This window comes from Megalobrama amblycephala, linkage group LG19 (assembly GCF_018812025.1).
Source record: "Megalobrama amblycephala isolate DHTTF-2021 linkage group LG19, ASM1881202v1, whole genome shotgun sequence".
Lineage (NCBI taxonomy): Eukaryota > Metazoa > Chordata > Actinopteri > Cypriniformes > Xenocyprididae > Megalobrama > Megalobrama amblycephala.
Window position 1 is genome coordinate 11,129,058 of NC_063062.1, and position 22,022 is coordinate 11,151,079.

Below are 22,022 nucleotides of genomic sequence, written 5' to 3' on the forward strand. Positions count from 1 at the left end.
CTGCATAGCAACACCCTAGCATCACCTTAGAACACCTTAGCAATGTCCTAGCAACCACCCAGAACACCTTAGTAATGGCCTAACAATCATCTAGAACACCCTAGCTACATCCTAGCATCTACCCCAAATGCTTTAGCAACTTCATAGTAACACCCTAGAAACTACCCCAAACACCTTAGCAAACAACCAGAACACTGGTATTGTGAACCCCATATCTAGGGAATCATAGAAAAGGCTCTTTTGACTTGGGAATTTGGAAAGTAAACCCACAAAAAGCCAGTAGCCCCTCACTGCAGAACACACGAGATCCAGTGGGCGGAGACGTGTAAGTTAAGGGAAATGTAAAGTGGGAGGAGTTGGATCTAGATCCAGGGATGGAGATGGGTAGGTTTATATCCACGGGGCGGAGACAGGTAGGTTTAGGGATATGTAAAGTGGGAGGAGTTGGATATAGATCCAACTGTTATCCACTGTTCTGCAGTGAGGACCATCTCCAAAAGCCCTAGCAAATGCATAGAAATGCCCTAGCCACCACCCAGAACACCTTAAGCGATGCCCTAGCAACCACCTAGAACAGCATAGCAACTACCTCAAATGCTTTAGCCATCATGTAACATCACTTTAATACTTGAGCTACCACCCAGAGCACCCTAGCATTGAGGTGCCAGGTTTTGCATGGGCTAACCCAACAATTTTCTCAGAAAATGTAACAATCAAGTTGCATTTACAGTATCTGAGCCTCAAACTGTTTGATTTAACAAGATGATTCCAGGAAATACACAAAATTTGGTGCATGTGCTATTTAACAGTACAGCACTGTAATGAAGAGATATGTGAGCATGTGACCTTCAACAGGCTCCTTTTATAGTTTCCCCTTCTTCTTTTGCAGCAATACTTCACGCTACTGATTATTACTGACGGAGTGATCAGTGACATGGACGAAACTCGTCACGCTATAGTGCAAGCCGCCAAGCTGCCCATGTCCATCATTATCATCGGGGTGGGCAATGCCGACTTCACCGCCATGGAGTTTCTGGACGGAGACAGCAGCGCTCTGCGCTCCTACACAGGAGAGGAGGCGGTCCGAGACATTCGTGCAGTTTGTCCCATTCAGGGACTTTCGCAATGTGAGTATTTCTCACTCTGATTTCCTCTTTCACTCGATCTCTTGATTCGACACTGGTTTAGTTATATAAAGGTACTGTCACAGGGTACATGACGCAATGCTTTAAAAATGGTTATCTAAATGTCAGGTCATAAAGTCTTTATCAAGCAGCATTAAACTGTCAATATTATGCAGATGAATTGACCCAGAGGCTTTAGCTTACGCATATAATCAATATTTCTGTTGCCACAGACCTCTGGATAGTTTCTTGTTGTTCTGAAGTGAGTCCAATCCTGGATCACGTATGTAAACAGAATCTTCAGTAGGAGTGCGAGTAGGCGGTCTGTGGGCCATGTGATTTCCTCAACAGCAGGAGGGAATGGGCAGCACTGCCTCATTTAGGCTCCATTCAGAGGAAATTAAAATTCATTTAGCTTAGAAAGAATATGGAAGGAAACAGTGCCAACATTCACCGCCACACAACCGAACGTGTCTGCCATTTCTTCGTTTTCATCACATGGAAGTGGATTTAACAATCTAACAAGTGCCCACTGCCAGCGTGTACTTAAATATGCATCCTCAATGATGTCGTTGCGTGTGTTTGTTGTTCTCGCAGGCTCCGAAGGAAACTTTAGCCAAATCCGTATTGGCAGAGCTGCCGCAACAGGTCACACAGTATTTCAAACAGAGGAACCTGTCGCCTAGCAACACAATGCCGGAATAAGAGCTGGAGGCCTGAAGTTCACACTGCATGTTGCCAAAACCTGCTAACTGTTTACAAACCCCCCCTTGACCAATTCAATGGACAAAGTGCATGTTTTTTCTGTACATAAGTGTTTTTAGTAAATGTTTTTATTTATTGGTTTATATATATAAATATATATATGTATGACGAATTATTGATTGAAATGCAACGGCCATTTGTGTGTCTATCAAAAAATATGTAACAGTATTTGGCTGAATGTAACTTTATACCATTTTCTGTGTTTTAAGAGAAGTTAAAGCTAAACAGTACCTTTTATGTTGTGATTTGTATTAAGTGATCATCGTTATGGTGCCATGGTCAAGGTGGTGTTGTTGATTTTGTACAGTTTTATCAGTTGTTTATGTTCCACTCAGGTCAATAAATTTCATTTGAGAAAATAATGATTGGTACGCACATCACATGATGCACAAACACATTGATTCTGGAATTGAGGCTTTAGATCTGATTAGAGCTTTAGTTATGAAAATGCAGCAGGTTGTTAGTGAATCACACCTTCATCTAACAGTAATAGTGTTACTGTAACACACTGTTTCTAAGTGATCAAGCACTGCTGTTCTTTTAGAACACTTTGCATTGACCACATTTACTTAAAAGGGCCAGTTCACACAAAAATGAAAATTCTGTAATTAATTACTCAGCCTCATGTCGTGCAAAAACCTGTAGACTTTCGTTCCATTTCGGAAAACAAATGAAGATCTTTTTAATGAAATGTGAGAGCTTTCTGTCTCTCCATTGACAGTCTATGCAACTACCACTTTCAAGCCCCATAAAGGTAGTCAAGACATCATAAAAGTAATCCATGTGACTCTGGTGGTTTAACTTAAATTTTACGAAGTGATGCGAATGCTTTGTTTGCGCAAAAAAAACCTCTAACAACATAATTTACCACTTTTTTACAAAATAATAATCTCCAACGCACGTTCACAAGAGTATTGTGTTGATGCCATACCTGCAAACTCCAAAGTGATGAAAAAGGTGACATGTTTACAAAGTAAATAGTAGTAGGTGGTCTGGGGGCATCCTTCCCCATGAGAAAATTTTCATGATTTTAACATATAAACTAAGCGTTCTGGTGCACTCCCACAAGAAATTAAATGGAAAAAACAACATTTGCTTCAAGTAAAAAAAACAAAAAAAACATTTATTGACACTAGGGCTGGGCATTGACACAAATTTCACAATTGGATTCGATTTTGATACAGAAGCTTGCGATTTGATTTCAATTTGATTAACTTCAATAATTATTCATTTGGGGCCTATCGTATCAGGTACAGTACATGGCAAATTTCCTCAAAGAAAAAATATCTCTCAGCTATGTAAACTATACAGGGAACCACAGCTGGTACATCATTATAATATTAAAGGTTAAAATTAATCGATTTGTAAGCTACTTGCATATAAACTACACATAAATACGTTTTTATAATAACGTTATAATATTTTAATGACATAATTATGTTTCTACTCGTTTTTAATATCGGCCTAAACATTTTATGGTGGCCATCATAAAACGGTTTCATACATTCAGTAATGAAGCACGTTAAGTAGGCCTACATGAATATGCAATGGCCTAGTCCGGAGGTCGGCAACCCGCGGCTCTAGAGCCGCATGCGGCTCTTTAGCGCCCCCTAGTGGCTCCCTGGAGCTTTTTCAAAAATTTATTAAAATGGAAAAAATATATATTTTTTGTTTTCATATGGTTTATGTAGGAGGACAAACATGACACAAACATTCTTAACGTTTTTCAATGCTGTAAAAATGTGTATAATAAATATTAAATTTCAACATTTCTGTCAACGAAGATTTGCGTCATAGCCATCGACGTCACTTTCCCGCCGAAAGCGCGCTCCCTCAGCTGGACTGATTGGCAAAAGAACCTGCTGCGTGACTGGATTTAATAGAGGAAACTGCGAAAACGCGAGTAAAAACAAACGAATTACACTAAAGGTTGGACTCGAAAGTGTTTCTTACAACTTGTCAAATAAACCTAATCCATGGATATTGACATGTAGCCAGGAGTCGTGTTTCCTGACATTTATATGTGCCTGATTTGACGCCGAGGAAATACATAAAGCAAATCTGCCTGTGAATATTTTATATAACTACAATATAGGTAACTTAGGTTTAAATCCGCGTAATTACTTAACGTTATATCAATGTTATATATATCGTCATATTGTCCATCCCTAAAACATATAGTTTTATAGTATAGTTTTTGTCAGTGTTTATTTTAAAACGCACAATTATGCAGAATATAAGATGGAAAATATTTCATAGATGATTTGTCAACATAATATATAACAATACAATATATATGGAATGATTTTACCTCAAAATCCAACAATTTGACACAAAATGATAACTGCAAATCCATGTTTCTCTGCTGGAGTCCAGCTGTTTCTGTGGATTGCACCGATCCATTTGCTTCTTTTTTCTGTAGCTTTCAGCAGTTTTTAAATATATACCTCGGGAATACCTCATTATGTATTTGTAGCCTATTTAGTCATTTTGATAGTAGGCTAATATAGCTAATATACACTTACAGCCTGTGTTGCCTTCATATAAGGCTTATATAAGGCTTTTAATTTTTTGCGGCTCCAGACAGATATGTTTTTTGTTTTTTTGGTCTAATATGGCTCTTTGAACATTTTGGGTTGCCGACCCCTGGCCTAGTCACAGTGGATATATCAAAATGCTCCTCTCCAAGTTAATTTTTGTGGCTGACAAACAATTTTTTTTTTTACATTGAACGGCTTTTCTGAGGTAAATGTGACATTTTTACAAGCTATTTTATTGACGCTTTATGACAACGGGCGGTGTACACATATGCATGCCCCCATGGTCTTTCCACGCTCATGGGCAAAGGAGTTTCTCTGAAAGGCTCGCTCGAGACTGAACGGAACGCGGGAAATGAAGTATACCCGGGCCTTAACCGCTCTAAATTGTAGTGGACTGGAGCTCACGTTCACATCGGGAACACGGGAGCACCGCGATGCGACCGCAAAAGGCACTTTCACGATCAAAGTGCACGCCACTGATAAGCATTAAATTAAGTATTACAGTATACACATACCAATTAAACGCACAGATCTCCTCTCGTGCGTCCTCCACTGGATGAGGCAATATCACTTTCGTTTCTATTTCAGATATCTTTTTTATAGATGCCATCAGTGCTTTTGCCTTTCAAGATGTAACGTAATTACCGAAATCAAAACAGTCCATAAACTATAAATCCTCACGAAAACTTCAGTCAAGCCAGCTCGCGCGTCAACCTGAGAGATCAGCCTCCTTACCTTAAAGTGTCAAATTTCTCGGTTTCTGAATGGACGGTTTGGCTTGATTGACGGGCATGATTTATATACCACCGACCTGTCCTAACGTTAGCACGCTTTGATCGATGGTTTGGAGATCCCGTGTTTCTCCGTTCGAGAGCGCATTTCCTGTTCACATCCGCGACAAAACAGTTGATTATTTACGAACGGAAGCTCACAGAAACGTGAAAATGGTCTCATTTGAAAGAAAATATCCTAAGCTAAAAGATGATATAGTGTGACTAATTGAAGCAGCCCTTATCAAAAGTGCGGGGGTCGACTTCTATCTTTTCAAAACTGCGGGGGTCCTGATCCAGGGCCAACGGCGCCCCTGGTCTGTGGGAAAGTAGCCCATTTTCGATTTATTGTGCCTGCAAACTCACCCTGACATCCCCCCATCCCCGAAAAAACAAAACAAAACAAACAAACAAACAAACAAACAAACAAAAACTATTCGGATCTACACGATTCACATAGCCTAAATGACATATTTTGATTCAAAACGGCGAATTTAGCCAAAAAACGACTAGTTGCAGGTATGTGATGCTTACGGAAGAGGATTAGGGCCAAGCAATAATAAAAAAATAAAACCATCTCGAGATTAAAGTTGTTAAATTTTGAGAAAAAACTCGTTACATTTCGAGAAAAAAGTCGAGATAAAATGTTGAGAATAAACTTGTTAAATTACGAGAACAAATTCGTTAAATTATGAGAAAAATGTCGTTAAATTTCGAGAAAAAAGTAGAGATAAAATGTTGAGAATAAAGTCATTAAATTACGAGAAAAAAAGTCGTTAAATTACGAGAACAAATTCGTTAAATTACGAGAAAAATGTCGTTAAATTTCGAAAAAAAAGTAGAGATAAAATGTTGAGAACAAAAATTCGTTAAATTACGAATTTGTTCTCATAATTTAACAACCTTTTTCTCGTAATTTAATGACTTTATTCTCATAATTTAATAAATTTATTCTCAACATTTTATCTTGACTTTTTTCTTGAAATTTAATGAGTTTTTTTCTCGTTATTTAATGAGTTTATTCTCAACATTTTATTTCGACTTTTTTCTCGAAATTTAACAACTTTAATCTCGAGATGTTTTATTTTTTATTATTGCTTGGCCCTAATCCTCTTCCGTAAATGCTTAAAGGGATAGTTCACCCAAAAATGAAAATTTGATGTTTATCTGCTTACCCCCAGAGCATCCAAGATGTAGGTGTCTTTGTTTCTTCAGTAGAACACAAATGATGATTTTTAACTCCAACCGTTGCTGTCTGTCAGTCAAATGCTAGTGGATGGGAACTTCTACAATAACAGTAAATAAAACTTGCTTAGACAAGTCCAAATTAAACCCTGCGGCTCGTGACGACACATTGATGTCTTAAGACACGAAACGATCGGTTTGTGTGAGAAACCGAACAGTATTTATATCATTTTTTACCTCTAATACACCACTATGTCCATATCTGATCGCGCTCTGACAGCGGCAGTGATGTCTCGCGCATATACTTCAATGAGAGCGAGACATCACTGCCGTTGTCAGAGCGCGATCAGACCAAACGAATCGAGTGATGAATGCAGTTGGACATAGTGGTGTATTAGAGGTAAAAAATGATATAAATACTGTTCGGTTTCTCACACAAACCGATCGTTTCGTGTCTTAAGACATCAATGTGTCGTCACGAGCCGCAGGGTTTAATTTGGATTTGTCTGTCGTGTTTTATTTACTCTTATAGTCCAAGTTCCCGCTGACTTGCATTATACCACTGACAGACGGCAGTGGTTGCAGTTAAAAATCATCATTTGTGTTCTACTGAAGAAACAAAGACACCTACATCTTGGATGCTCTGGGGGTAAGCAGATAAACATCAAATTTTCATTTTTGGGTGAACTATCCCTTTAAGTCTGACGTGAGAGTAGACATTGCATGAACACGTTGGAGATTAATATTTTGTAAATAAAATGATGTTTTATTTGTGCAAACAAAGCACTCATAAAATTGAGGTTAAACCACTGCAGTCACATGGATTATTTTAATGATGTCTTTACTACCTTTCTGGGGCTTGAAAGTGGTAGTTGCATAGGCTGTCCATGGAGGGACAGAAAGCTCTCAGATTTCATTAAAAATATCTTAATTTGTGTTCTGAAGATGAACGAATGTCTTACAGGTTTGGAAAGGCATGAGGGTGAGTAAATGATGACAGGATTTTCATTTTTGGGTGAACTAACCCTTTCAAATTTTTCTAGTCTTATTGCGCACATTTTATTTCAAGGATGAAAAATGTATGCCTTTATAATTTTTTATTAACTCCGTCTCTAAAACAATTTTTACCTGCTGTCAAGGCCGCTTGCACAGGAAAATAAAATTATAGAGAGTTCACCCAAAAATAAAAATTCTGTCATTTACAACATTACCAATGTCATTTAAAACCAATGTGGTTAGTTCTCACGCATCAAGCAATCACAGTTGAGCATCCTGTGTTTGCCATATTTGATCAATTCTATGTATGTGTATTGATCAATGTTTATATATTAAAGTATAAATTAAATCTGTTCATTATATAAAGCAACCATGTCTCTTCAGAAGACTTGGATTAATCTGCTTGATTCATATTGAATTGTTTTATGTCTTTATGAACTTTTTAAAGCAAGAACATTTTGGTTGTATGAGAGAATATTAAAAATTTCTTCATTAGTATTCCGAAGATGAACGAAAGTCTTGAGATTGGAATGAAATTGGTGTTTTCATTTTTGGGTAGCCAACTATCCTGTATTTGGACAGTAGCCAAATACTGTAGCTATTTATGCATTGTTTTAGATTTCTGCAGCCTTTAAAATCTTAGTTAACTCTATTAATGCCGATTAATATTTAAAAAAAGGTTACTTTTACGTAAATAGCTGAAACACTGAAATGCTTTCAGGGGCAAAATTAACCTTCACCCTCAAAAAGCAGCATTTCAAGAGGGGAGTAATTCTCACAATTAACTCCAAATTCATTCCAGTCTGGCTCCATTATCATATGGAAATTTTTCACAATGCATTCATTTGTCCTCACTGAATATTCAGTTTCACTCAGAAACTCACATTACAAAACCAAAAGGGGTTGATAATGCCATTTCACATTAATAAGAAAGAAAAAAGCCCAAAAAAACGTGAGAAACACCTTTATTTTCCATTCTGTCATCACTGGTTATTTTCCAGTGAACAGTCACACACAAGTTTCATGTCCTTATAGGGCACAGTTCAAGAAAATTCCAGCATTCTTAACATTGCAGCATTTTGTCTTAAAAAAGAAACATCAAACAAATGTAAAACTCAACCAAGACTTTTAAACATCTTCAAACAAGCCCATCATATGTCTGCTTTGTCCTGTGATGGTCAGAGATTTGGACTAAATATTTCATGTCTTCTTGATCCACAGCTGTCAGTCAGTCAGTCAGTGTCCCCTTGGCCACTAGAGCTCTGCAGAAACCGCAAGGGTGGGTAGATGGGAAGGTGCGTCACCAGGTTAAGCTGCCAGGGGTTTAAACTGTATGGAACGTAATATGAGGAGGATGGGGGAAGTGTCATGTTTTGAAAGCACAAGACATCAAAAACCACAACAGAAGTTAACATTACAGCCTTTAATAAACACCAAGCAAGTAACCAATCCAAAACTGAATCACTGAAATAACGGATACCTAGAGCTAAATCATTTTAGGTAATGATCTGTGCTCCGCGCCGCTGAAAAGGCAAGGGGGCGGCACCCAAGCCTTGGGCAGCACAGGTGAGGGAAAAAGTGATAGTGAGTGAGTGTGATCTGTTAGTGTGTTTATCTGAAGAGCCTGTGGCGCTTTATGGGAGAGCCAATCTCGTCCACGCTACCTTCGCTGTCGCTGCTGGATTCAGAGTCGCTGCTGCCCGAGTAAGCGCCGAGCCCTGGCAGGATGCCCACGCATACGGCGGCGGAGGGCAGGTGGAGAACGCCCGAGCGGGTCACGCCTGCGCCGGGGGATTTGGGCTCCACCGCCTCCTGCTCTGAGAACACAAAACAATACATGCACATAGAGCGCACGCAGTCTCTGATGCATTTGACATCTAATGTGGCAGGTTAATATGGGAAGGTGAATCAATATGATATTTCTCCTGATTTCTCGCAGTAAATATTACAAAATGTTTGTTAATTTTGTCTTGTTTAAATAAATATTTCAGGTAAAATACAAGCGTTACTGAATACCACAGAATTTTTGTAGGTTGTAAAAAAAAATAATAATATTAATAATAATAAAAACCCTGCAAAAGTGTTGACAAATGCACTTACAATGTATATCTATTGTGAAATATTATTGCAATTTAAATTTCTCTATTTTAATACATTTAATATATTTTTATTCCTGTGATGGTGAAGCCACTTTTTCAGCATCATTACTCCAGTCTTCAGTGTCACATGATCCTTCAGAAATCATTCTAATATGCTGATTTGCTGTTCAAGAAACATTTCTTATCATTACTGTTGTAAAAAGATTTTACTGCTTAATATTTTTGTTGAAACCATGACATTTTTCTCCAGGATTCTTTAATTAAACAAAAAATAGAATAATATATTAATATAATTTTATTTTTGTAACAATGTAAATGCCTTTACTGTTGCTTTTGATCAATTTAATGCATCCTTACTGAATAAAAGTTGAATTTCTTAAAACTGATCCTAAACTTACGGAAGAGGATTAAGGGCCAAGCAATAATAAAAAAATAAAAACATCTCGAGATTAAAGTTGTTAAATTGTGAGGAAAAACTCGTTAAATTTCGAGAAAAAAGTCGAAATAAAATGTTGAGAATAAACTCATTCAATTACGAGAAAAAAGTCGAGATAAAATGTTGAGAATAAACTCATTAAATTACGAGAAAAAACTCGTTAAATTTCGAGAAAAAAGTCGAGATAAAATGTTGAGAACAAACTCGTTAAATTTCGAGAAAAAAGTCGAGATAAAATGCTGAGAATAAACTCGTTAAATTACGAGAAAAAAACTTGTTAAATTTTGAGAAAAAACTTGTTAAATTTTGAGAAAAAACTTGTTAAATTTTGAGAAAAAAGTTCGAGATAAAATGTTGAGAACTCGTTAAATTGAGAAAAAAGTTGAGATAAAATGTTGAGAATAAAGACATTAAATTACGAGAAAAAACTTGTTACATTTCGAGAAAAAAGTCGAGATAAAATGTTGAGAATAAACTCATTAAATTACGAGAAAAAAGTTGAGATAAAATGTTGAGAATAAACTCATTAAATTACGAGAAAAAAGTCGAGATAAAATGTTGAGAATAAACTCGTTAAATTTCGAGAAAAAAGTCGAGATAAAATGTTGAGAATAAAGTCATTAAATTACGAGAAAAAAACTTGTTACATTTTGAGAAAAAAGTCGAGATAAAATGTTGAGAATAAACTCGTTAAATTACGAGAAAAAAGTTGAGATAAAATGTTGAGAATAAACTCGTTAAATTTCGAGAAAAAAGTCGAGATAAAATGTTGAGAATAAACTCGTTAAATTTCGAGAAAAAAGTCGAGATAAAATGTTAAGAATAAACTCATTAAATTACGAGAAAAAACTCGTTAAATATCGAGAAAAAAGTTGAGATAAAATGTTGAGAATAAACTCGTTAAATTTCGAGAAAAAAGTCGAGATAAAATGTTGAGAATAAACTCGTTAAATTTCGAGAAAAAAGTCAAGATAAAATGTTGAGAATAAACTCATTAAATTACGAGAAAAAACTCGTTAAATATCGAGAAAAAAGTTGAGATAAAATGTTGAGAATAAACTCACTAAATTATGACTTTATTCTCAACATTTTATCTCGACTTTTTTCTCGAAATTTAACAAGTTTATTCTCAACATTTTATCTCGACTTTTTTCTCGAAATTTAACAACATTTTTCTCGTAATTTAATGAATTTATTCTCAACATTTTATTTCGAGTTTTTTCTCGAAATTTAACGAGTTTTTTCTCAAAATTTATCAACTTTAATCTCGAGATGGTTTTTTTTTTTTATTATTGCTTGGCCCTAATCCTCTTCCGTATAAACTGTACATTTACATTCCGTCTTCAGTACTGTACATGCAACATGTTTTTTTTTTTGTTGCCTTTTTTTTCAACAAAATGAGTCAAGACAGAATTATTTTCTGCCATAAAATACAGCACTGTCTTTTTAAGTTTAAGTTATTAAACTTCTAAAAACATTTTTAAAAACAGTGGAAGTTTTATGAACACTTCCCTACCTTTTTTAACTTTTCAACTATAATGTTCTGGTTCATTTATTTAAAAAAAAAAAAAAGCAATTAAAACTGTATGCCACATAATTACAGATCCAATAATGATCTGAAAAAGTCACTTTACATAATTATATTATGTAAAGGTAGGATTACACTACAATGCTCACCTGTCTGACTACCATTGCCGGCTACCGTCTCTTCTGCTTTCTGCTTTTTACTCCCTTCTGAGGACTGAGATGAGCTGTACAAAGACAAAAATGAATCACAAATAATTATACACAAAGATTATGCTGTCTCAGATTTCTACAGGTTTAAAATACACTAATGCCCGGTTTCACAGACGAGGCTTCAGCCTAGTCCCAGATTAAATGCATGCTTGAGCTGTTTTAACTGATAGCAACTTTTACTGACATATCTTAAAATATATCAATACCATTGTTTTGTCTCAGGACGCATACCAGGACCATATTTTTTTTCTAAGGCATGTTTAGAAAAAGCTACTTGAATGTCCTAATTGAACTAAGGCCTAATCCTCCTAGCTTAGTCTAAAGGCAATTTCACACCAACGATAAATGTATTAGCATCCACACCAGCAGACAATATCATTCTGTTTAGCAGGATAGATTCTGATTGGCTGTCAGTTAGGGGTGTCACAAGATCGTGCCACGCGATCTTGCAAGATTAAAATGTGACTAGATTTCTCATCGAGGTGAAAAGCTGTCTCACAATATTGCCATGACGGAGTGTGAGGGTGAAATTATGATAGAATATGCCACTGCTACATTTACATTACGCCACCACTGTCGTTTTGCTTTGTATAGAAATAAAAACCTATTTAATTCAGTTGGATAATGGTCACTTCAATTCCATCCAGCTCATCCAACACGAGCAGCAACAGAGCCTAAAGGTGTCTGACAAATGTCTGATCTTACAGAATGCACGCTCAGCACCTGCGCTCACTATTTAAAGAGTACGTGCGAAAGCGAAAGTAAACCGCGAGTGCGCGTTCAAAAGTGATTTCAATACCCCACATTTTGAAAGCGGCTCCCTGATGCATGCAAATCTCCCAATATGAAAGCTATCTTAGTTTGTGTAGTTGTAACCATCTTTTAGCTCTGTATCATGCTTGAAGAAAAAGTTGGTCTCTTTTTGCACTTTGAACATTGAGAGAGTAGCCTACTTTCATTATGGTTGCACTTAAGACTCTGATAAAAATATGTTATTCATTTTTATTTTATGTTATGTGTTTTTATTTCTATGATCAATTTATGGAAAGGAGTTCAGCCAGGAGGTCAAAAGTTGTAGAAGCTCATAAATCATGTACAATTATATGTATGAAATCATACAGGAGAGAAGCCAGTCAGTTGAGTTTGTGGCAAAACCTTTTACAGTGCTTGACTATTGTTGTCTTTTACTGCACATGATAATTCATACTCAGAAAGTAGAACTGAAATGACATTCATTACAAGATGTTTAGTTAAAACATTTCAAATACACCTGCAGACTATATTTCTAGTCATGTATTTGATCATTGAGGATTTCTTTAAAATACGTCAAAATTGTGTCTCGTTCTCGTGAGCTGACTGTCTCGTCACACCCTTACTGTCAGTGTTTTTATCGTTCATCAGCTGGATAAAATCATTCTGAAAGTGATTCCAAATATATCGCTTTTCTGTGCCATTATCATTATAGCTGTAGTGCGAACTCTGCTATTCTTTAATATTGAGAACGATTTTTAGAACTATATCTTTATTGTTATCTTTATTGTTATCATCCTTGGTGTGAACAGGCCTTAAAGGTGCTAAAGAGGATGTTTTGTTTTATACATTTTTGCAATATTACTTGAAACTGTCTTTACTAACTGATAAAAGACTATTTATTAGGTGCACTGAAAGTAATAATATTAATATACATCATCTGTGCACGAGATAGGGCCTTATAAACATCAGCCAATCGTTTACGCAATCATCGCGTAAACGATTGGCCCTCTGGCTTGTCAATCACTGCCATAACGATCCATGTGAGAGACGCGCGGCTGCGCACTCCAGTAACTTTCCACACTCCACAGGCACTGCATGCAATGTTTTTGTCAGGAGACAGGAGTAACAACTGCAGATTATGAGTTACCTGCGGTGAGTCCGACATAATAAATCCACGGCTTTAAGTCGCGCACACACTTAACCTTTGCAAGGCCGATTATGAATGTAAATTGATACTTATGACTGATCGCGCTCAAACGCGTCCAGTCAGAGCCAGTTGCTTTCAGTCTGCGATTACAGTCGGTGTTCAAATTCCATGTGAAAGTATATAAATCTGCTTCAGGAGCAGGAAACAATCGCTGTATGTTGAGCATAGTCAGAATGTTTTAGCTAGTCGTTAAATGTGTGCCCGGCTTAATAACACAGCGAATGCCGGTGCTAAACACTCGTGTTCCGATACTCGTGCACGAGTTTTGGGAGGCGTTCCCTCTAAATGAGCTGTGAAGGAGGGGGTTGTTCTTACCCATGCGCTCATTTCAAAAACTCAGTTGACAAAAAGAACCTCTTTAGCACCTTTAACTGTCACCCTCACTTTTTTTATATAGACATAAAAATACACTATCCAAACTTAAATGGTTGTAATTTAAGAATACTTTGGAATATAGACTGGTCTTGTTTTAAAGATGAAATTTGGCAGATTATTGTAGAAGTGAAATAAAGTATGTAAGTGAAAAAGAGAAAAAGTTATAGAAGTTTAAGTTTATGAAAATGTTAAAAAATATTTTATATAAAATATATATTTTACAAAACAAGTTTTACTCTAAAACTGCAAGAAAATCAAAGCCAAAAATATGAAGTTGTGTTCCAAATTTTAGGTTGATATCTCAAAAAATTAGCTTTCAGTAAGATTTTGTTTGGACGCAGTACCAAATGTTTTCACCATTACTGACCATATAATGGTGCCTCCATTTCCTCCATTTGAGTGATCTGAACCATATATTTCCACTATTTTCATACAATTTATGAAGTAGACATCCTATATATAAGTAGTTTGGGAGGTTTAGCAGAATTTGATATGAATTCAGCCTCTAATAAACATACAAACAACATGTATATGGGTTATAGCTCGCCGCCACAATCATAAATGTATTGTTTTTTCTATTAAAAACATTTTCAGACCTTATTTTCTCAAAAAATTGAATGGATGTTATCTTTTGAACTCTTGGCATGAAAACAAACATGTTTCAACCAATCTTTCATGATTTTTCATGTTCATCACTGTTTCAAAATAAACGTCTGACCATGCCTTATGAGTATGATAATATTCTTGTTGCAAATTGATAAATTACTTCTCCTCTGTAATTTATTTTGAAAATCAAAATGTGAAAAGTATAGACTGTAAGCTTTCAAATGATATATAGTTTGGTCAAGATTAGTTAGGATATTACTGTTTTAATATATAATGGCTGTGGGCCCACCGGTGTGCCAGTGACAGTTAACAGGTTAAGGGATCAAGCCCTGTCTGTGAAACCAGGCCTAAATATAACAATTTGAATACACGTTGAGGTGAGATCCTCCTTTCCGTACCTGCGTCGTTTCACTGCTCCAGCCAGCAGGTGGGCCTGAGACAGGTGACTTGTCCTGTGCTCTGAGGGTTTGGCTCCTGCCTTCTTCTCTGGCTCCTTCTTCTGACTCTCGGTGGCTGCCAGCTTCTGCAGAGCACTGTGAGGTTCACTAGTTAAGGACAAAACAGTAACATACACTTTGACGTAATTAAACTGTGAGAAAACTTCACAGCAACATGACAACCTGCTTTACGACCCTGCTGTTGTGGTAAGCCACTTGACAAATAGCTTTTCCTTTTATACTGAAACTTTTTCATAAACCTTAAAGAACTACTTGGAGAACTCCACTTTAGTAGCACACAAACAGAGCTAAACCGACAGACAGATGAGGAAGCTATGATAAAGAGGGCAACCGCTCAAAAAAGTCAAAGTCACCACAGAAGTCACCACAGCAATCAAACCTACTTCCTTTTTTCGATTAGAGCATACACATGGCCTAAAAATGTGACACACTTACAGGTAAGACAATTTGGTTGCCTCCACGGGAGGCAAATTCGGTTGAATTAGGGCACATTACAGTATTATTCTACAGATCATGGTTCTCAGCAGTGCTTTTAGATGCAGTTATCAAGCCCTGAGAAAGGTTTCAGTTGCCACGACAACGCATCCTCCAACCTTCTATCTACAGGCATATACCTGATTGGCAGAAGAGAAAGGCCACTGCTGATAGTGTCAGATGTTTCATGATGAAAAATCAATTACATGATATGTGATATGGATAAAAGCATGCCCTTTTGGTTTCAATAGTTAAGTTTAATGCAACAAAATTCTGCTAATGTGGAACAATCTGCTGTAACTCATAATTACATTGTTAAACATGCACAATAAATGACACAAAACATGGTTCAAATCAGCGTAGGATTCGTTTAACTGATTCAAACCATGCTTTGAACTGTTCATTCAACAGAAACAGCTCAAAAGAGTCGTTTGTTCGGGAATCTAGGGTTAGTTTCCCTGAGGTATTCAACGTTTTTCAAACAAATAACATAGTTCTTGTTTACAGTAATAAAAACTGATTCAAGATTAAAAGATAAGATTAATAATTAATAATTGCACAGCTGCCCCGTCGGCGACGATATCCATTAAGAATGTAAATCGCCATTTAAAAAAAAAAGTATGGCGCGCATTTTCTTAGCATCCGTGGTGACTCCTGGATTCGGGGCTCGGTTGTTTTTGTGGTCACCAATACTCCGTGTCTGGAACCTTGTATACCTGTACCTAGAGTAATCAAGGTTTGGGTTAATCAACCGAATACCCTCCTGGTAAAATGTTTTCTGTGGCGCTGAAGAGATACAGAAAGGGGAAAAACTGACTTGACACACAGGACGCCTTGTGTTCCACTGCACTGCTTTTTAAATATTTATTTTTTAATGTAAACATGCGCTGGATGGACGTTTTTTGACTGTTGAGACCTGTTCAAACGTCAAACCAAGGACTATGACTATTAAAGGTGCAGTAAGCGATTTCAGAGAAACACTGGTGATAGATGTCAAGACTCGAAACTCAAACAAACACCCTACCATACACACCATGCTCCAGCTCTTTAAAGTCGGGTGGATTCCATTGTTTTTACTGTTCATCAGCTGTAAAAATCGTTCTGAAATCGGTTCCAATGATATTGTTCCTCTGTGGCGTTAACATTATAGTTGTGGTGTGGACCATTCCACAATTCCATTCTCATAGAAACAAACAATTATTAAAACTTCATAGTTATCGTCCTGTGTGAATGGCAATTTAGATATTTTTTTTGGATTTTTCAGCTGATGAACTATAAAAAACATTGACCGCTAATCAGAAGTCACCATGAAATTAAAATTGACAATTCTTTTTTTTTTATGAATATTGCAGTATTTATTATAATAATTTATCTGTGCACATTGTTTTTTAATTCATATGCCCTTCGTAATGTTTAATCTACATAACTTACCCTCCGTCTCAACATCTCTGTACACATCTCGCATGAGGGCGGGACAACTTGTCACTCACATGAAATCGCAGCAATAGCAAACCACAACGATCCAATCCATTCCAGATGGACAAAATCGAGTCCCGTCCTACATTTTGTCTTGTTCGAGAAGCTCTTGGATAAATGTCACATGAAAGTCATGACAAATGCAGAACGTGCACGAGAATTTGAAAGCAACAGACTATATAACTGCAGCGTATGATCATAAAAACACTGTTATCGTGTGTTTCTGTGGACGCTAATATAGTTATTCTATGTGTGAACAAGTCTTTATGTCCAGTGGCAACTCTGTTTTAAAAAGTGGGTGGGACAGCAGTGTATGTGTTTGTGTGTGTGGGGGGGCATAATAAATGCACAAAAAATAACATTACGATGCCCAGATATCAATTTCAATTGTACATTGAGTTTAATTTATTAACATAGAACTCATTTTTAATAAGATAGTTTCATCCTTACATCTTCTATAATACAATACATTGCTAGTCTCAAGAGTATTTACATTAGTGAATAATACGTAGATCCGCATTAAACATTTGTGTCTGAATGGACTGTTGGTAGAATTTTTGTTAAGCGTGCCAGAGGTTCTGGTTTTTTAAGCGACTAAAGCGATAGATTGAAATGCTCAACTGTGTGAAGACTGCACAAGAGCGCCAAGAGAACACCGTTGCCTTCCGCTACTGATCATAACAGCGGCAACAAACACTCAGCATGATTTCAAAAACAACACATTCCAGCGCCATCGCCTCTAATTTAACACAAACGAACGAATTGATAATCAACTGGAGATGTTTCAAAAAGTGGTGGGGACATGTTCCACCCTTCCCACCCACAAATTACACCTATGTTTATGGCGCATTTCGCTACTTTTTCAGCCTCTCTTGCACGAACGCCTTGTTTTTAAGATGCCTTTTCAAACCGCTTCTTGAAATTATAAATACATTCTGTATTATTTTTGAAAAGTATTTCTATTGCTTTATCAAGTAAAACTTCTTTATGTGAAAGGTTTTGCAAGTCAAGGTATCAGAGTCCAAAAACGTCCATCTGTAAAACAAAGTGAACTGCTTGAAAATGAACAAAAGACACAGAGTCTGTTTTCCAAACCTCTAAGCCATTTGCCAAGCCTGCATGAATTTCTGTCAGTGCGTCAGGTTCCTCTTGGGCTGTCTTGTTGAGAACATGTACACTAACAAGGTACAAGAACTCTACTTTACTTTTCACCTGCCATCATTGCGCTTGACAGCTGAAGCTTCTACCACCAGCTTAACGAAGGTGAACGTGGAAGACAGATTCAGGCAGAAAGCAAAATTCCCTGTCAATTTTTTTCAAGAGCGCTTGACAGTAATATTGTACATGCTTTAAGGTGCAAAAGGATATCCTGTATTCTTTTATCTCCTTAGCTTCCTCGTCCCGTCTGTGTTTCTCTATTAGAGACTGCTTCCGAGAGACTTCGTCGAGAAAGCTGGTCTCGTCTTCATCCAGGCCTTTAACCATGTTTTCTGTGGAGAAACACAACAACAGAAAAAGACTCCTTATATGGTTCTTTTTGAGGAACCGTTAACAAAATGGAGTGTCATGAAAATTATATTTTTTATCAATCATAAACAGTTCTATTGTCTGTGAATATGATGACCATGCTACTTAGTTAACTTCAGATTTAAAATTTCTAAATCAAACACCCTTTACAAAAATGGTAAAACAACGATGTCAGACGATTTTGAAGTTGGAGGAGTTTTTCGCCCTACCACGGTACTTTTGCCTACGTCATGCGTAACCTTTCCAACGTGATTACGTAATGTGCATCGCAGAGCAGTGCAAGATGAGCATTTGTGGTTAAAAAGTATATAAATTTTTTTTTTTTTTTTTTTAGAAAATGAACAATTGTTTCACTAGACAAGACCCTTATTCCTCAGCTGGGATAGTGTAGAGCTCTTTGAAGCTGCATTGAAACTGCAATTTGGACCTTCAAACCATTGGTAACTACTGAAGTCCACTATATGGAGAAAAATCCTAGAATGTTTCCCTTTAAAAACCTTAATTTTTTTATCGACTGAAGAAAGAAATTACATGAACATCTTGGATGACATAGGGGTGAGTAAATTATCAGGAAATTTTAATTCTGGAGTGAACTAATCCTTTAAGAAACGTGGCCCTTGGAATCAACGGCAATAGGAGCAGCAATGGTCGCTAGGGAGACCGAGAGTGGGTTTGTCACCAGGGATACGGAGATGCTAAGATCATGCCAGTCTCCCATCAGCACCCGCAAGAACAGACCTGCTCTTGATCTCCATCACTCCCATCTGTTCACACTCATAGACACCCACCGACATGCTCAAACACACACCAGCGCATGTGTATGCAAGCACACGCATGTTTTTGCACAAAAAAGTGACAGATAAACCCCAAAATGAGGTCAAATATAGATGGGAGAGGCAAGCCCCCTGAGACCGTGCGATGAATGTCATCTGAAAGATCTGTTTTTGATAAAAGGGAGGAATATGAGCATGAGCACTTACTGAATTTGAATTGCTCCTCATATTCTTCCTGTTTCTTGTCTTTCTGCTCTTGTAGCCTTTCGAACAGAGATCGAGGGTCGTACTCCTCCTCAGGCGCCTCTGTGGTGCAGGAAGAATGAACAGTCAAAATTTGGCAAATGCATCTGGGGAGAATTAATGCGTATCCTTAAGCCTCTTGATAATTTGTCTGATCGGTGCTGACAAAGTGAACGTCTCACCCTCCGGGTCATCTGGCTTGCGGACCTTCTCCCATTCTTCCTGCCTTTTTTTCCTTTTCTCGTCTAGTTCAGACTCTGACACAAACTTTCGGCTGAGGTCCACACCATCTGCCATGGCAGAACCTACACAACACATGCAGACTTTTGTGTTATTTATGTTGATCACCACATTTATCAATATATTTTATCCATCAAAACTCACCTAGAATGCTATGATTTTATTAATCAGGATAAACACTGTAGGCTGTTCATGAAGTCATCTGCAGGAGATTCTGTTCAGAGATTTAGAGAGAAAGAATAAAAATGTGTGATAGTTAAAAAAAAAACATTGCACCCATCATAAATTTATGCAGAACTAATGCATCTAACAATTCATTTTAAATGTGAAGCATAATATAATTTATGCTCCAGGTCTATTTAGTGGATTTTTGTCTGAGCAATGATGACAGATTCTGCAAGGAAAGGTAAATACTGCCCCCTAGTGCTGGATTTGAACAGTGAAAGTAATAAATTCAAAATACAGACTGACCTATTTCTTTCACTTACTGTTATTAAAACTAATTTAAAGGGTTTCGCCTGTATAATGCATCTACACACCATATAAATGGTGCTAGAGACACACTGAGACAACAAAATATATTAATAAAAAAAAAAAATCTAACTCAAACCGTAGTTTATCAACACATCCACTGTCAGCGTGGAATGTGCATGATTAAAATACCCATCATATCAAGTAGTATTGTGATAACAATAAACATTAAAACAAAGTAAGACATAAAAACGACGCAATATGGGTGAGAAGGATCAGTGACTCCGTATGGTTACTTTATTTTGAATATATGCAAGGAACACTGCAATAATACTGTGCAAATGTATTTTCATGAGACAGCACCGCAGCTTCAGGGCCTGATTGATATTGATCTGAAGTCGAGCGAGCGTGCAAGGCTTTGGTCGCACTCACTGGATTAGAAAGCAGTGACATTTACACAGCGATTCCTTTAACACACATTATATAACCCTAAAGTCGGGCTGTGTTATACGAGAGACAAATAATGACCGAAGTTAAAGAAGAGACGAGGAATAAATAATTCTTTTAAGAAGGAAATGGTATCAGATATTTACCTAGTCCGGTTTTGTGTCCTGGTAAAAGCATCCCCCAGCAACAGCTGCTTAGGACACGTAGTTCCTACGCACGAACAACATTGAGTCATGGGAAATGTAGTTTTAATGGGAAAGTTTAGCTTTCCAGAATCATTTGTTATTTTTTATTATTACTATTTGAGTGTATAAAATTTTTAATAGATTTAAAAAAAGAAGAAGAAAGAAAGTACAATTTATTTCTTTACTTGTACACTTTTTAATAAAGGGGGAAAATAACTGAATGATTTAAATATTTTTAAATTTGTTGATTTTATAAAAATGTCACTGTTCTTTCAGTAGTCATCTAATTTTGTTTTGCCTTTCCAATTAATTAATACAGTAGACAAAAGCAAATGTGTTTAGTAGATGCCAGTAAACCTGACTTTCAGTGTGCCAGCATTTCTAGAACCAGATGTATGTATAAATTATTTGAGTTGCAAAATATCTGTTGATTAACTAATACCTCAAGTTTGTATTTTATCTGTTTAAGTAGGCTGGATAATATAGCCTACTTAAACAAAGATGACATACATGTTACACAAGGCATTTGATTTATTACTTTCAAATTTGCAGTTTGTTTATACAACGCTATCTCTTGAGCAGAATTTGGTTTGTTTTACTGGTTGCTAGGAGGGGTTGGGTCCAGCTTCATGTGCTGGAGAGAAATATGCGACGACACAAACAACGAATCGTTCTTTTGAATCAAATGAACCGAGTGAACCTGTTCACTAAACCGAATTGAACGATTGTTCATGAATCGGTCGGAACGGATCTTTTCGGACACAAGTGAGTCGAGAGAACGAGTGAACTGAAAAGAGACACTAGCACGTTAACATGTTTATCAACATGGTATTATTAAACAGCATTGTATTAAAACATTTTCAGCGAATTGGCGCATTAGTCTACTGTTTATTGTAATGGCAGATTCTAATTTACTTTGTTTTTACGAGCTGAATCATGGCTACAACAAAGTGAATGTGGGCACAATAGATTCGCCTACAATACACACACTTATTAATCAAACATGATTGGAAAACGTATTAAACAGTGTACATATAACTGCCTTTAATGGACCGTTGGATGACACGGACCACTTGATGACGCAATTACGTACTGACGTAAAGAACAACTGAATCATTTTTTGAACCGGTTCTCT

General features: G+C 36.8%; 2 protein-coding genes and 1 long non-coding RNA gene across 4 annotated transcripts in view; 1 reads left to right on the plus strand and 2 right to left on the minus strand.

The window, feature by feature from the left end:
- Positions 1-2,251, plus strand: part of cpne2 (copine II) — a 24,186-nt gene extending 21,935 nt beyond the window's left edge. The window contains 3 exon segments of the mRNA XM_048168997.1: positions 890-1,093; positions 1,095-1,127; positions 1,722-2,251. Coding sequence (XP_048024954.1) covers positions 890-1,093; positions 1,095-1,127; positions 1,722-1,829 — 345 coding nt within the window. The 3' untranslated portion in view covers positions 1,830-2,251.
- LOC125254394 overlaps positions 1-6,425 on the minus strand; it is a 23,867-nt gene extending 17,442 nt beyond the window's left edge. Inside the window, exon 1 of the long non-coding RNA XR_007181652.1 lies at positions 6,375-6,425. This is a non-coding gene — a long non-coding RNA (uncharacterized LOC125254394). The remainder of the gene's footprint in view (positions 1-6,374) is intronic.
- Positions 6,426-8,329: 1,904 nt separating this feature from the next.
- On the minus strand, positions 8,330-20,935 carry psme3ip1 (proteasome activator subunit 3 interacting protein 1). 2 transcript variants are annotated; one of them, XM_048169022.1, is made up of 9 exons: positions 20,849-20,935; positions 19,929-19,998; positions 19,727-19,849; positions 19,509-19,607; positions 18,370-18,491; positions 14,992-15,128; positions 11,593-11,666; positions 9,045-9,197; positions 8,330-8,709 (listed from the first exon to the last, which is right to left on the minus strand). In XM_048169022.1, exons 3-9 carry the CDS (start codon positions 19,839-19,841, stop codon positions 8,705-8,707), a joined length of 705 nt encoding a protein of 234 aa, XP_048024979.1. In that variant the 5' UTR covers positions 19,842-19,849; positions 19,929-19,998; positions 20,849-20,935; the 3' UTR covers positions 8,330-8,704. The 2 variants fall into 2 exon arrangements, with proteins under 2 accessions (XP_048024979.1, XP_048024977.1); XM_048169020.1 differs by lacking the exon at positions 8,330-8,709 and having other exon boundaries at positions 8,789-9,197.
- Between the last annotated feature and the right edge of the window lie 1,087 nt (positions 20,936-22,022).

What these genes read in the sequence shown, in the direction of transcription:
- psme3ip1 (XM_048169020.1), bottom strand. Translation starts at nt 19,841, where the DNA reads ATGGCAGATGGTGTGGACCTCAGCCGAAAGTTTGTGTCAGAGTCTGAA. An exon ending in CAAGCCAGATGACCCGGAGG is followed by an intron (nt 19,608 to 19,726) that starts GTGAGACGTTCA and finishes CCTGCACCACAG; the next exon opens with AGGCGCCTGAGGAGGAGTAC. An exon ending in TGAGGAGCAATTCAAATTCA is followed by an intron (nt 18,492 to 19,508) that starts GTAAGTGCTCAT and finishes GTTTCTCCACAG; the next exon opens with AAAACATGGTTAAAGGCCTG.